Below are 14,327 nucleotides of genomic sequence, written 5' to 3' on the forward strand. Positions count from 1 at the left end.
GAAATATTTTAGGAAAATTCACAGGACTGTAAATAATTGCATAATGTTAACACACTGTGCATAGTCATAGTCTCAGAGTTGTTGTAAATTAAATCATATCACATGTATGTGGCTACAAAAAATGTCAAAAAAAGAGATGAAGAAGATTAAAAGAACTCTTAACTGGTAGAAAGAGTGATGGACACTGATACTACAAGTTGTAACTTGTACAGGTATCAGTTCCCCTGGGTATAGAGACCTCCTGGAATGCAGTCAGCCTGTCACGTGCAATGAGTTCATTCAGTATACATGCTATGAATAATAATAATAATAATAATAATAATAATAATAATAATAATAATAATAAGATATGATACTGTGGAAGCCTAATGAAATATGAAACAACCTAACAATTAAAACGTTATTTTTTAAAAAATATTTAACAAACATTTTCTCTGCACTGATTTATGTACTGATCCTTGATTACAATCCAGAGGATAATGAACAAGCCATTTTTTGCAGCAGTACAATAACAATGAGAAATAAGTTATGTAAAGTATTAACAAATCTAAAAAAAATCTGCTCTTCTTTATCACGCTCCTGTGATGCATCTTTATTTCCTCGTTTTTTATCCGCCAATTAATTATTGTGCAGCACTACACAAAATGGAAGATGCCATGGCTTTGTCGTTTCTATGGCAACGTGAAAAAGCGCGTGAAACAATTGTACAGCAGGATCCGGCCAAGATGACAGATACACACTGCTTTCCTCATTTGCACAAGTTTACACTATCAGTGCACCACAAACGTACCATGGAGGTCGAGCCTTTTTACAGCGATCCACACTTTAAACTCGCCCGTTTTCTCAGAAGCCCTATTACCATATTGAAATCTCGTGCCATACGTGTACAAATGCGCCGCGCGGGAGAAGCAGCTCGCACCGGGACCGCGCCCCGCCTCCGCAGCTCGTCCTTTCTTCCTTATACGGAGAGACTTCCGGCTTTGTCCACGTGCTGCCATGCACATGCGCAAAGTACTCGGCGCCACAGTTCAAAATGTGAACAGAATAATGAGGATTTTTAAAAAAAAAAAAAAAAAAAATATTTATTACTTTTATTATTTTTTTAAATTGTATTTTCATTACCATAACTGAATCTCCAATGCGGATGCAAAATGAGATGTATTTTTTCCCCCAAGTGCTGAAGTAAGAGGGAACGTTAGGAAGGACGCCCGTTGGGTTATACGCCGGTTGTGCCGCTGAAGAAGAAGAAGAAGATGAGGAGAAGCGCGGTTCGTATTTCGTTTCTGACGCGCGATACATACAGTGACACACACACACACAACTGGGCACATAAGTTACTTGATAGCTGGAAAACCGAAGGAACTGTGTGTATTAAAAAAAAAAAAAAAAAAAAAAAAAAACCCTTAAGTTAGGCCCAAACATTCTCTCTCTTACATCTCATCTGTGTCCAACAGGCTGGCGGTGGAAGCAACCAGAAGCACATCACGTCCTTCTTCTCTGCTGGTGCCTTGGTATGTACATATCATGTATGTATGTATCTGTGTGTGTATGTGTATCTATCTATCTATCTATCTATCTATCTATCTATCTATCTATCTTTCTTTCTTTCTTGTATCTGTGTGTGTTTAATTTTTGGGTGGTGCAGGGAGTCCTCCTGGGCTGTGTATTCAGATGTAGGTTTGAATAATGTCGGAGTGGACTGTGCATGTTCTCCCTGTGTTCGTGTGAGTTTCCCACCACAACCCAAAAGTGTTCCAGGTGATTCGCTCACTATAGTCTATACTGGCTGCAGTGTGAGGTTGCGCTGTGGTGGACTGGTGTCCCATCAGAGTGTACCCTGGATCGCACCGTATGTTTCTGGAGTCAACGTCGTCATCATGGTACTTCGTAACGCTTCGCAGTTTCTAGAATGTTTACTAGAGTCCATACCAGGTATTATAAGCTGTGTCCATAATTTTTAGTAACCGTCTATGTAGTTTTACATATTTATACAGTTAGTCCAATAATACGACTTTTAAGGGGTTCACTAACCATAAAATTATCTCTGTTTGATTTGTCTGTTTTGATTAAATAACTCTTAATAATTTTAAATAAATGTTTTAATTAGATTTAATTTTACTCATTTTGCAGATGCTCTTCTACAGAGTCAAGTGCAATGAACATGCATACTAGGTGACACCTTTTTCATCTAAGGTGAAGTTCAATGGTAGATACACTGTACTACACTACCTATAGTCATTCACTCACTTATAACAAAGGCAATGTGACACACACACACAGTGGGTGGTTTAGTGTCAGTAATTAACCTGAGAACATGTCTTTGGAGTGGGAGAGGAAACCCTTGTGAAAACAGGAAGAACATGCAAACTCCACACAGACTTAGTGGGGATCAAACCTGTGTTCAGTGTTACCGTGCCACTCTGTGATTAACTTCGGTGAATTAACTATCTTTTCGCAGGGCATGGCATCTGCTTTGAAGAAGAGTGGATGTAACAGGATGAAAAGGGAGGCTTCTGACATGAAGCCCATGATGTCTGATCTGCATGGAGATGTTGAGAAGGAGACTGAGAACTTTCCCGTTTCCCCGTGTCCGTCGTTTATTCCAGAGACCCCCGACAGCCAGATTTGGCCCTCGTGCCCAAAGCTAGAGGCTAAAGGAGAGGTGTGCTCACCTGTAGCACGTAAATCTCATTCAGGGCCATTGGCCTCCAAGCAGTATCTGGCAGCCAGGAGGCCCTCACTGTTCCCTGCACTGGAAGAAAAGCCTTTAGTAGAGATGTCACCTGCGGGTCACAACAGATCTGTTCAGAGCGGCTCCACAAAGAGGCCACCACTGTGTTTCCGTGACGAGGCGCTAAATACCAAGTTGAGGAAGACCTTCTCACTCACCCCCATTCGTGGCCCCTCCGCTGAGGATATTCTTAATGATGAGGATCTAGGCATCTGCCTGGAGATGATTGAGGATTCTGCTGGTGCGCAGGTCAAGAGAAAGTCGAGCATCGCCAGGCAAGGAGCAGACTGGAAACGCAGGCAGGTCCTCATAGGGGATGTAAGGAGATCCGCTCTTGGCCCTGAACCTAACGAAGTGAAGAGGAAAGCTCTGTCGCCACTGAAGACCGTTCAGATTGACAGGAAGCCCTCAAATGTTTTCTCGAGTAAGCTCTTTGGTACCTTGTCCTCGAGCACTGAACAGAAAGCTGACGTACCTGTAAGAAGCAATAGTGTCCGAGCATCTCCCGTTGGACCAGCAGCCTTGGAAAGTCCAGTCAATCTAAGAGCTCTTGAGGGATGGGAGAATGACATTGAAAGCAGTGGCATAGAAAACCTGCAAGCTCCTCTCACTGATGAGGACGCTTTTGGGGACACTCAGCCATCGAGCAGTGGAGATGCCAGTCAGAATGCCCTCACGTGCTCAGAAGATGATTTCATTGGTGATGAGGCCTTTTGGTTTGATGAGAAGATTGAGCTGAATGAGATGGAGACCTCAAAAACTGTCACAGAGTAAGACAGACCCTTAAATAGACTGCCTTATTAAATAATGAACTGAAAATCTGTGTTTCTTGTTTTATGTGTTGTCCTAACAGATGACAGTATATTTGCTCTCTTCTGTTGCTTGTTGTTGTCATGTAATCATTGTATTTTTCTGTGGGATGTGTGTCGCTTTGGGGAAAAGCGTGTGCTATATAAATTAAAGCGTACATGTCTGCCTTACTTAATTGTCCAATCTGGACTTTGTTCATTTAGGAGACGGATTCCGGAAGATGTTATCTTGTCCACTGGGCTCTACAATAGGTACTGGGTTCTAGATGTGCAGGAAGCCGTGGGTCCCAGTGGCACATTGGAAAAACATCTGAAAATTACTGCTTCCAAGACCACGCAGCCAACTGAAACCTGCATTTTGAAGGACGGATGGTAAAAAAAAAAAAAAAAACTTTTGCTGAGTTGTGATGAATATCCTTGCTTTGATTCTTAAACTGTGTTTATAAAGGAATCCCCATAAATTCTGATGGACACTGTTTTTGACTGTGGTTTTCCCCCTAGGGAGTCCATGGTGGTTGCTGTGGGTGACATTGTGCACCTGGAGGGTGAATGTGTCTCAGGAACCTGGGTGATTGACAGAGAGTCTGGATTCTTGGTCTTGCTGCCAGACATTTTGATCTCAAGCACCAGCATTGCAAGCAGTATCCGTTGCATGAGACGGGGAGTGCTGGGGGAGAGGTTTAAGGTACAAATATTACAACGGCTTCTGATATCAATGTTTGGACTGTGGGAGGAAATGGCACCAGTGAGAAAGCCATGTGAACATGGGGAGAACGTGGTAAATCCACACAGACTGAGCCAGATTGAAACCCACTGTTGAAATTTCAGTCCATGAACGGTGAGGCACCAGCACTACTGGCTGTAGTGAAAACAAGATATGTCAGATGGTTAATTGATCGATCGATTGATTTGTCCCTCTGTGCAGGCTTTTGAGGGAGGTTCCAAGCAGATGCTTAATGGTACCATAGTTCATGACATCTTCCAGAAGGCAGGAATGTCCAGGGACTTTGCTCTGGAGAAGCTCCACCAGCTTGCTGACGAAGCCCTGATGGGTTCGAGCTACCTCAAGGAAATGTAAGGGTCAACATTTGCTGTTTAAAGCCTTCAGCAAATTTATAGCTGCTTGGTGCATTGTTGTTTAGGTTCTGACTTCACAGGTCCTATGAAACTATGTAATGGCAATGCCTACAAAAACATTTTGTTTTTAATATTTGTTTAATGTGTATTGTGACTGCTGATTCTCCTGCTATGTAGGTATAGCCTGAAGCTCACTCAGGAAGACATGAGGCAGGAGGTGGAGGAGTATTTATCCCCTGTCTCCGAGTGGGCAGATGACTACCTCCGCTCCTCCCCTCTGGAAGGGAGGAAACGGCTAATGCTCAAACTGTGAGTTTTCCTTCCTTCTCTTTTGTCATATGCGTGTCTCACAAGTGCACGTGTTAACGATGAAAGGATTTAGGGTGGCTTTATGAGCAGTTTGGGGTCTGAGTATTCGCTAAATATACTTCTGCGGTCAGTCAACAGTTTTGTTTTAGTGAATTCAGAAAGCTGTAACTGTTCCTGGTTGCTGCATAGGCCAAGTGAGCCCCAAAAACAGGATGCTGAATGCAGCGTCGCAGTCACAGACTTCGTGGACATTGAGGAGAACATCTGGTCCCCTCGCTTTGGCCTGAAGGGGAAGATCGACCTGACAGCCAGGGTGCGAATCCATCGCAGGGGCCGGCCATGGCAGGAGCGGGTGGTGCCCCTGGAGCTGAAGACGGGGAGGGAGTCCAATTCCATTGAGCACCGCAGTCAGGTACCATCATGCAGAGTGTAGCTGTACCTGTGAGGAACAACCACTTCAGGAGAAACAGACCTGTTTTTTTTTTTTCTTTTTCTTTCTAACAGTTGCTTAGACGTGGTTCTGTAGTTGATTATTACTGAGCAGTACATTAAAATATACACATACAAAATCAAAGGACGCAGGTTTATTCTTGCTCCTACTGTAGTACCCCTGAGAAAGGTACTTCCCCCTAATTACTTGAGTAAAAATTACCCTGCTGTATAAACTATTACCTTAATATACAAGGCTAACATTGTCACAGGTCACGTTGGAGAAAAAGGGTCAACTTAAATGAATGCATAATTATAATAGTGCACAGACCTCAGACTGCAGACCCGACCTTTTCTTTGAGTATAATTTTACTTTTAGTCATTTAGCAGATTCTTTTCTCCAAAGTGATGTACACCTTTGTAAACAGAGGACGAGTCTCAATGTCGATTAGTCCAATACCACCGTTTTGTGCCAGCATGCGTTACATGAGTTGGTATGTGTAGAATTGATAGGTGTTGCATGAAGGTTTTAAGGAAGCCCTTGAGGCAGCAGGGCCCTGTTTGGGCTATGTGTGTTCAGCCCAGTTAAATGATTCTCCTGCTGTGTAGGTATAGCCTGAAAATGATTCTGGAGGTCCTCCTTTACAGGTCATTCTGTACAACTTGATGAGCTTGGAGAGACGCAGTGATGCAGAAGCAGGTTTTCTGCTTTACCTGAAGACTGGCAACATGCACCCAATTGTAAGCAGCCATATGGACAAGAGAGGTGAACACTTATGTTTTTTGAAATTCATTATTAGTTTTGTGTACTGAGTTGCTTACAATAACTTACTCATTTATATAGGCTTGTAATTCTTATTGTATCAGTTCAGGGTAAGTTGGTTTCTCAAAGGTGCAACAAAATGAGGAGGATTTGAATCTAGGTCTCTAACCACTACACTATCTGCTATCTCCTACTTTTTTGTTTTGAAGATTGTAAAAAGGTTATTAATATCCTACCTCTTAAGTCCTGATTTGTCTACCATCCTGTTGACAGAGTTATTAAAATTAAGAAACACCCTGGCTCATCACCTTGGCAACAGCTTAGTGCAAGAAGACGGGAAACACCCTCAGCTGGCACCGCTGCCACCCATAATTTCTGACTCTATGGCCTGCAAGTACTGTCCTCAGAGGAGGAACTGTGCTCTCTACAACAGGTGCAGTCACATTGTCAGGTGTCCTTACTCTGAAAATCAACAGTGTACCTTAAAGGCACATCATCTGCAAAATACAAATTTGCATTGTTAATTTCTGTGTAGCTGATACCTTTGTCCAGAGTAACATACAGTGCTGAATACACTACACTAAGCCAATTGTGTTTACCCATCCAAACAGAGCAATGTCACACACATTTTCTCACACAGACACATTAAGGGCAGTTTATATTTCCCAGTTCAAGTCTTTGCGCTGTGGGAGGAAACCAGGGCACCAGGAAACCCATATGAACACAGAGAGAACATGCAAATTCCAGACAGACTGAACTGTATTCAAACCCACATCCCACTTTTGGTCACATCTATGTTTAACTGACCCAAAATCTGAGCAGGGTGCAGTGGAGCAGGGTTCATGCTGTTTTTTTTTTTTGGACAGGGCTGTGGAGAGCAGAGGTCAGTGTGGTCTTGAGCCTCCCAACAAGTCCCAGTCCCCCTTCCTGGAGGAGGAGAGCCAGCACCTGAGGGAAGCCCACCTGCAGTACTTCAGCCAATGGGTTCTGCTGTGCACTCTGGAGGCTGTCTCAGCAGAAAGCAGGGGTGGACGGAGGAGCATCTGGCTGCAGAACACCCAGGAGAAGTATGTCTTGCACCATACAGCTCATCTCTATGTGCCTGGCCCTCTGTCTCCTTGGGAGGCAGGGCATAGAGAGTCCTGCTCAGACTGGCTGAACTCAATGGGAGTCTCAAAGTATTTTACTGGTAGCAAAGCTTGTGGTAACTTTGGGTGTCTTGTAAATCTGAAAAATGTAAGGATTTCATTAAAGAGGGTTTATGAAATCGTACCCCTTCTTATGACAACTTGCTTGACTTTGTGTAGAGATGTTGCATTTAGTGCTGAAAATAAGGTTGCTTGCAGAGGATCAGTATTGACTGGCGTCTTGCGATATGAAAAATAAACCTACTCTTCACAGGATATTTTCAGGGATGTCTCAACTGTGCTGTAATGTGAGACTGTAATATACATCTTGGAAGGGGTGCCAGTCCATCAAAGGGAAGCCACATACACACTCTGGTCTTAATTTGGGCAGCATGGTGGCACAGCAAGTAGTGCTGCTGTCTCACAGCGCCTGGATGGTGCGAGAGAACATGGGTTCGATCCCCGCTCAGTCTGTGTGAAGTTTGCATGTTCTCCCTGTGTCTACATGGATTTCCTCCAGGTGCTCTGGTTTCCTCCCACACTCCAAAGACCTGCTGTTGGGGTTCACCCATAGTGTTTGTGACAGAAAGAGTGTGTTCCACTGATGTATGGATGAGTGACCCATTGTAAGTAGTGTATCTAGCAGTGTAAGTCACCTTGGTGAATAAGGTGTGTGGGCTGGTAACACTACATAGTATCCATTGTAAGTCGCTTTGGATAAAAGCGTCTGCTAAATAAATAAATGTAATTTAGAAAATGCAGCATTCTGGTAATTAGTGTAAATTCTTTACCCATATCTCCCTTTGAATGCCTGTTTGACATTCTGTCTCCTGCTTCTCAGGGAAACCCAAGGTGGGTGCGTGGGCAACTTGTTGAGAACTGGTAAAGTGACAGTAATGTCAGACAACAAGTACGTCCACCACTTCAGGCGACAAGGCCCGGAGTTAGCTGGCGCTGGCTTCAACGTGGGGGATAAGATTGTGGTCAGCGGCCAGGATGTGAAGCTGTTTGCTGTGGCAAAGGGCTATGTCACTGAAGTCAGCAGACATGGCGTGGCCTGTAGTCTGGATCAGTAAGATCAGTTTTTAAATAGCTTATGTCTGGACTTGGTCTCCTTTATAACTTAATTTGAACAAGCACTTTAATGGATAAGTCCAGTAACATTCTAATTGTGACATGATTTCACTTGAAAACATTTTTTTAAGAGTTGCCCTTATGTCAGTGTTCTGAGCACTGCTTTCTAACAATTATAATTTCCTTTTTGAATCATTGCTATAGGAATCTGTCCAAGCTGCCAGGAGATGTTGTGTTTCGACTGGACCAGGATGAGGGCGAGAAGCAGTTGTATATCCATCTAGGAAATCTCTCCAAACTCATGGAGAACTCCCCGGAAAGGTGTGTTTCTTACATTAGCGCCTTTTTCCTTGTAATTATGTATTGAATAATACAAGAGTCAGGCATGTTGATATGTCGTTGTTTTAAAAACATTCTAAATACTTCTGTAGTACTGTTGGATAAGGTACATTCTTTGAATGACTAATAAAAATTGTATAAATGGGTTAAATAACTGTAGGTGCCTCAACACTGAGTCACTTTGGAGAAAAATGTAAATGAATTGAATAAATGTAATTTAAATGTAATATGCATTGATTGTCAGCAAAATAAGAACAAGGGAAGAGAGTAGGGAGACTTGTAAATTAGTTCTAGAAGTTGTATATGGTAGTTGCGAGCCCCACTGTTTTCTATCAGACAAGTTTATTGGAATTCTGTTTTACATTAACACCTGTTTCCTGTATCCAGTTGGGGACTTAAAATGATTTAACTCTGATTTTTTTTTTTGAATTTGGAGACAGACTTCTAATAGGTTATGTAATTTTCCGTGGAATGACCCACTCAGGTTGTCGTCATGGTCCTCGTAGCAACGCAATTTCTGCTTTGATTCTGATATCCCATGAATCTCTGCATCCTCAGCGAACGGCTCCGGAGGCTTGTCGTGGAGTTCGACCCTCCTCGCTTCATCCCATCTTTGAGCAGTGTATTGCCTCAAGACGCTAAGGACACTGTCGCCAATATCCTAAAAGGTCTGTCGTTAGACTTTTCAACCCACAGTTCCTTTCATTTAGCAAATTTTTCAGTAAAGCTGCTCACATCCACTATCTTTTTCAAATGTAGTACCCCCAAAAATCCCTCTTCAGAATTCGAGACTATGGTGCTAATCAACGTGCTTTATCAATGTATATGAACTTCCAGGGCTGAACAAACCTCAAAAGCAAGCCATGAAGAAGGTTTTGCTGTCCAAGGACTATACTCTCATCGTGGGTATGCCAGGGACTGGAAAGACCACCACCATCTGTTCTCTGGTATGTTCAATACAAGCTGATTCTTTCCAGACTTGTACTGACAGTGTTTTCCTTAAATCTGATGTCAGTGTTGATAAATATGCCGGAAAACATCAGTGCCAAGATGCTCTTAACCACATTTAATAAGCACTTAAGCAATTTTGTTATAAGCCTAACATTGTAAGTGGCCATGGTCAAAGTGTAATAGTAGCAGCAATATAATCACAGTGGCTCCTTGTGCTAAGTATAGTAGAGTTATGAATTTTCTATGATATAAATGTTTTTTATAGTTTATTTTAATAGCATTTTATATGTGTCTGCTTTGTGACATTTCTGCTTGTTGTGGAGTGAACACAATCTACAGAAAGGAGTTTGGGCCTGGACTAATTCAGCTTAGTTTGAGTGTTTACAGCTTGTCTGCCATTGACTGTCCATAGTCAATAATAAGATGAGGGACATTGCATGTGTCTAAGGGAGGAGCTGTCAACAATTATCACAGAGGAGCTTGTGCGAATTAATATTTTCAGTAATTTTATATTTTTAATTTCAGTATAGCTCAAAATTAATGGGGTATCTGTATTAGTAAAGGTATCTGTACTCAACATTTACTTGATTGATCAGGTAATAAAATTTAATGAAGTAGATTGTAACTAACACCATTCAGTGTTTGGCTCTTGCTTGTTCAGTTGCTACATCCTTGCGTGTATGTCAGCTATCCTGAGGTCCTCGTTGGTATAAAGTGGTAATACTTCATGGTACTTGTGAAAGTGGGCAGCGATCACCTATGTACGGCATTCCCACACCCTGCGCAGGTACGGATCCTGCACGCATGTGGCTTCAGCGTTCTGGTCACCAGTTACACACATTCGGCTGTGGACAACATCTTGCTGAAGCTGCGCAGGTTCAAGGTGAGCTTCCTGCGGTTGGGCCACGCTCACAAGGTGCACCCTGACATCAGGCCTTTCACCGAGGAGCAGATCTGCGCCCGCAGCGTTCACAGCCTGCCTGAACTGGAGCAGCTGTACAACCAGGAGGTGGGTGGGCTGAGGGAGTGGTGTTTCACAAACTTGCCATGTAATGTTAAACAGTGGCTAAATGAGGTGTTCTGTAAGGTATGGAAGAAGTAAGTGTATCAATCATTAATGACAGGTTATTTGAAATAAGATGCAGTGCAAGGAAATTATCAAGGTCCAAATCAAACAAATTAACAGCAATATTATATTAAAGAAACCAGTTATGAATCCAGTCAGATTTACATATACCTCTGGAATGGATGGAGATGCTGAAAAACTATCTTTAGTACTTGTTTTAGGAAACATGAGGATGCAGGATCAGTTGAATGTAACAGCCTGTGAATTTCAGTTGCCTGAAGAGTCCACAAGATGCAGACTTTCTCTTTGTTACATGTTTCCTCCTGGCTGATCACCTGTTGGAAGCATGTTGCTCTATGGTCTTATGTCACACCTTTCCTCACTACACCCCTAGCTGGTGGTTGCCACTACATGCATGGGCATTAGACACCCCATTTTCAGCCGACGCCGCTTTGACTTCTGCATTGTGGATGAGGCCTCCCAGATCAGCCAGCCTGTGTGCCTGGGGCCGCTGTTCTATGCTAAGCGCTTTGTCCTGGTGGGCGATCATCAGCAGCTGGCCCCCATTGTGAAGAGTCCTCAGGCCAGGTAACCATGGTCTCTCGCCACTGATTACTTTTCCCAGCAATCCTTCGTAGGGTGGTGTACTCACTGGGGGTTGTGCTTTGAAGCTCCCTGGTAACAGAACTCAGTTTTGCAGTAAGAGCTTTTACATACCTTGTCTTGTAGGGCTCTTGGGATGGACGAGAGCTTGTTCAAGCGTTTAGAACACCACAGCGATGCGGTGGTGCAGCTGAATGTGCAGTATAGGATGAACAGGTCTGTATTTTCATTAATATCTCCACTTTCAATGCGTGCAGCTGTGTGTTTCTCTTTATTAATGGTTCTGAACAGATGCACATATGTAATAGTACAGTTGTCCCTTGTAAATGGAATTTTAATTTGTATTAATACTAAAGGATGGCATGGTATTTGCAGGTAGCACTAGTTATCAAGGGCTGTGTATTTAAATGTGGCTTTTAGTCCAGCTCAGTCTGTGCAGAGTTTGCACAGGGTTTCCTCCAGGTGCTCATTTTTACCCATAGTCCAGAGACATGTCTCAAGTCCAGTCATTCAAGTGAATTTGAGAATCTTAATTGCCTATAGATAATTAGTGAGACAGATATGTGATGGACTGGCATTGTATCCTGGGTGTACCCTGCTTTGCACCCTCTGTTTCCAGATTTATGCTTCAGGACCACAGTGACTCTGTACTGGACAAGCAGGCTATGAAAAGGGGGGGGAATTATATCAATTGAAAGGAATGTATTCTCTACTGAAACTGATCCTTTAAGCATTTATCTAACATATGAAATGTCTTTTTATTTGAAATGCTGTCTTGTTTTGACCTGAACTTGTTTCCTCAGTAAGATCATGTCTCTGAGCAACATGCTGATGTATGGAGGGAAACTGGAGTGTGGATCAGAGCGAACAGCCAATGCTGTACTGGAACTTCCAGGCAGGGGCGCTCTACTGCAGGAACTGGAACTCTCCGTGAGCCACACTGAGTATCTGGCCTGGGTCCAGGCTGTCCTGGAACCTCAGAAGCCCATCTGCTTCCTGGATACTAATAAGGTGAGACCACCACCTCATTGGTTGTAACATGCCCAGTTCTGCCACCTTGAGTATTGTCTTGTTCTCTAAAAACAGCAAATGGACACAGAGCGTACGTGAACATTTTGTTGTACAGGTTCCTGCTCCAGAATTGGTGACGAAAGGAGGAATCAGTAACCCTACGGAGGCCTTTTTGGTGCACTGTGTAGTCAGACTACTGCTGAAGGTGTGTCTATGGAATAAAAGTAAAACGTGGGATCTTCCACCTCTGAGAGTAGCCTAAGCTTTGTGCCTTTTTTTTCTTTTTTTAAAATTCCAAAGCCTTCACTACATTCATGGGTACAAGTTATAGTTTCATTAGTCCTTATTGTGGGTTTCCTAAAGTTTCAGTTATAGAAAACTGGTGGGTTCATCTGCTTTATTACTCAAATGGACTACTGCAGCGAAGTTACTGTCACTGTATGACTGGATTTAATAAAAAATAATGCTGCTGCATGCAGCACATTGTGCAATAAACAGATACTCTAATAAGATGTGAATTCCTGCTCCCCCACACCCAGGCAGGCTGTCATGCATCCAACATCGGGATTATCGCACCCTACCGACAGCAACTGAGTTCCATCTCCAGCCTGCTGGGGGACTCAGCATTCAGTGCAGTGGAGGTCAACACAGTAGACAAGTACCAGGGCCGGGACAAGAGCGTTGTCATTGTGTCCTTTGTCCGGAGCCACACAGAAGGCTACGTAAGTGTCCTGCCTGTCACAGACAGGGCTTTTTTTTTTTTTTTTCCCCCCCCCTCCCTACAGTGAGCCCATATTGGTTAAATGTGCTACGCATGCTTCAGATTAACATCCTGAGCTGACAAAACACTGGAAAAAGTAAGAATAGTCTCAGGATTTCTAAGAGATGCTTGTGAGTGGGCACACCACTATGAAACAAGTAATATGTATGGGAGAATCTAGGCAATGTGCTGGGTACTGCTCTCCTGGTGTGGTACTCCATGTCACCATGGCTCAAATTCTGAAATAAAGTATCTGATCTTGTTGGATGTTTATCATTTTATATGAGCAGACAGTTTGTTTCGTGGTATAATTTACATGTGATCATAGTTGAACTGTGGTATTGTGAGTGCTTGTAGGGGAAGACTGCACACATTGTTTGAAGTAGAGGAAAAACAATGGGTCTGTGAATGTTAAAATAAAGCTAATTTTGCATTGGCTTTTTTTTTTTTTTTTTTATCTTGGGCATTCAGTTTCAAATTGCTTAAGAGCACATTGATGTACAGAGTTGTACGAGTCACACTGCTTGTGGGCGAGAAGTTGTTTTTAAAGTCATCCACATGCACAGGTGGGCGAGCTGCTGAAGGACTGGCGCCGGCTAAACGTTGCTGTCACGCGAGCCAAACACAAGCTGATTATGCTGGGCTGCTCTCCCACCCTGTGCCACTATGCCCCTTTGGAAAAATTGCTGAAACACATGGAAGAGGAGGCCATGATATCCTTTCACTGTGTTCCTATGACACAGGAAGTGATTTGCTCAAGTTTTCATGGAGTTAAAAATGGGGGATGCAAAACTAATGGCAAGATTTACATTACATCACCATACCAGTGTTTACAATATTACTTAAATCGGTGCAAATGGTCTAGTGGCTGATGTTTATTCTGAGGGACTGGTATTTGATTGGGGTCAGTAATGGTTTTGTAGGGATCACTAACTCATGGTGAAACAAAAAGCTTGTTTTTCTTTAACTGAAACCCACATTGTCCAGCTGCCACCAGCTGTCCATGAAGCACTGCCAGCCATACATCTCATGTAAGGAACATGTGGTGAAAGGTACTGCCTCCACCTGGCAAACTGGTTTCTTAGATACTCTTGTCTCTTGGACTTTAGATTATAAATCTTTCTGAAGGGATGATGTTATTTGAATATACAAATGGTAAGGTCTGAAATAATGCAACAGTTGTGATTTTTCTGCTGCTATTAGGCATGACACAGTTGCAGTGTCCCAAAGCACACAATTTTACAGAATCTTTAGTTCAGTTCTTCCCCTGTTTAACTA

General features: G+C 42.9%; 1 protein-coding gene across 1 annotated transcript; it reads left to right on the forward strand.

Moving 5' to 3' along the window:
* The first annotated feature begins 1,239 nt into the window (after nt 1-1,239).
* On the forward strand, nt 1,240-14,320 carry dna2 (DNA replication helicase/nuclease 2). Its single transcript, XM_018749534.2, has 23 exons — nt 1,240-1,268; nt 1,455-1,511; nt 2,459-3,501; nt 3,745-3,912; nt 4,042-4,225; nt 4,466-4,614; nt 4,795-4,926; nt 5,116-5,338; nt 6,004-6,121; nt 6,392-6,551; nt 6,985-7,185; nt 8,087-8,317; nt 8,524-8,640; nt 9,217-9,326; nt 9,496-9,605; nt 10,397-10,618; nt 11,070-11,263; nt 11,405-11,494; nt 12,082-12,289; nt 12,405-12,494; nt 12,829-13,011; nt 13,616-13,762; nt 14,028-14,320. The coding sequence occupies exons 1-23, from the start codon at nt 1,254-1,256 to the stop codon at nt 14,082-14,084; spliced, it is 4,209 nt and encodes a 1,402-aa protein (XP_018605050.2). The 5' UTR covers nt 1,240-1,253; the 3' UTR covers nt 14,085-14,320.
* Nucleotides 14,321-14,327: the final 7 nt, after the last annotated feature.

The sequence above is a fragment of the Scleropages formosus genome, chromosome 4, assembly GCF_900964775.1.
Source record: "Scleropages formosus chromosome 4, fSclFor1.1, whole genome shotgun sequence".
NCBI classification, from domain to species: Eukaryota; Metazoa; Chordata; class Actinopteri; order Osteoglossiformes; family Osteoglossidae; genus Scleropages; species Scleropages formosus.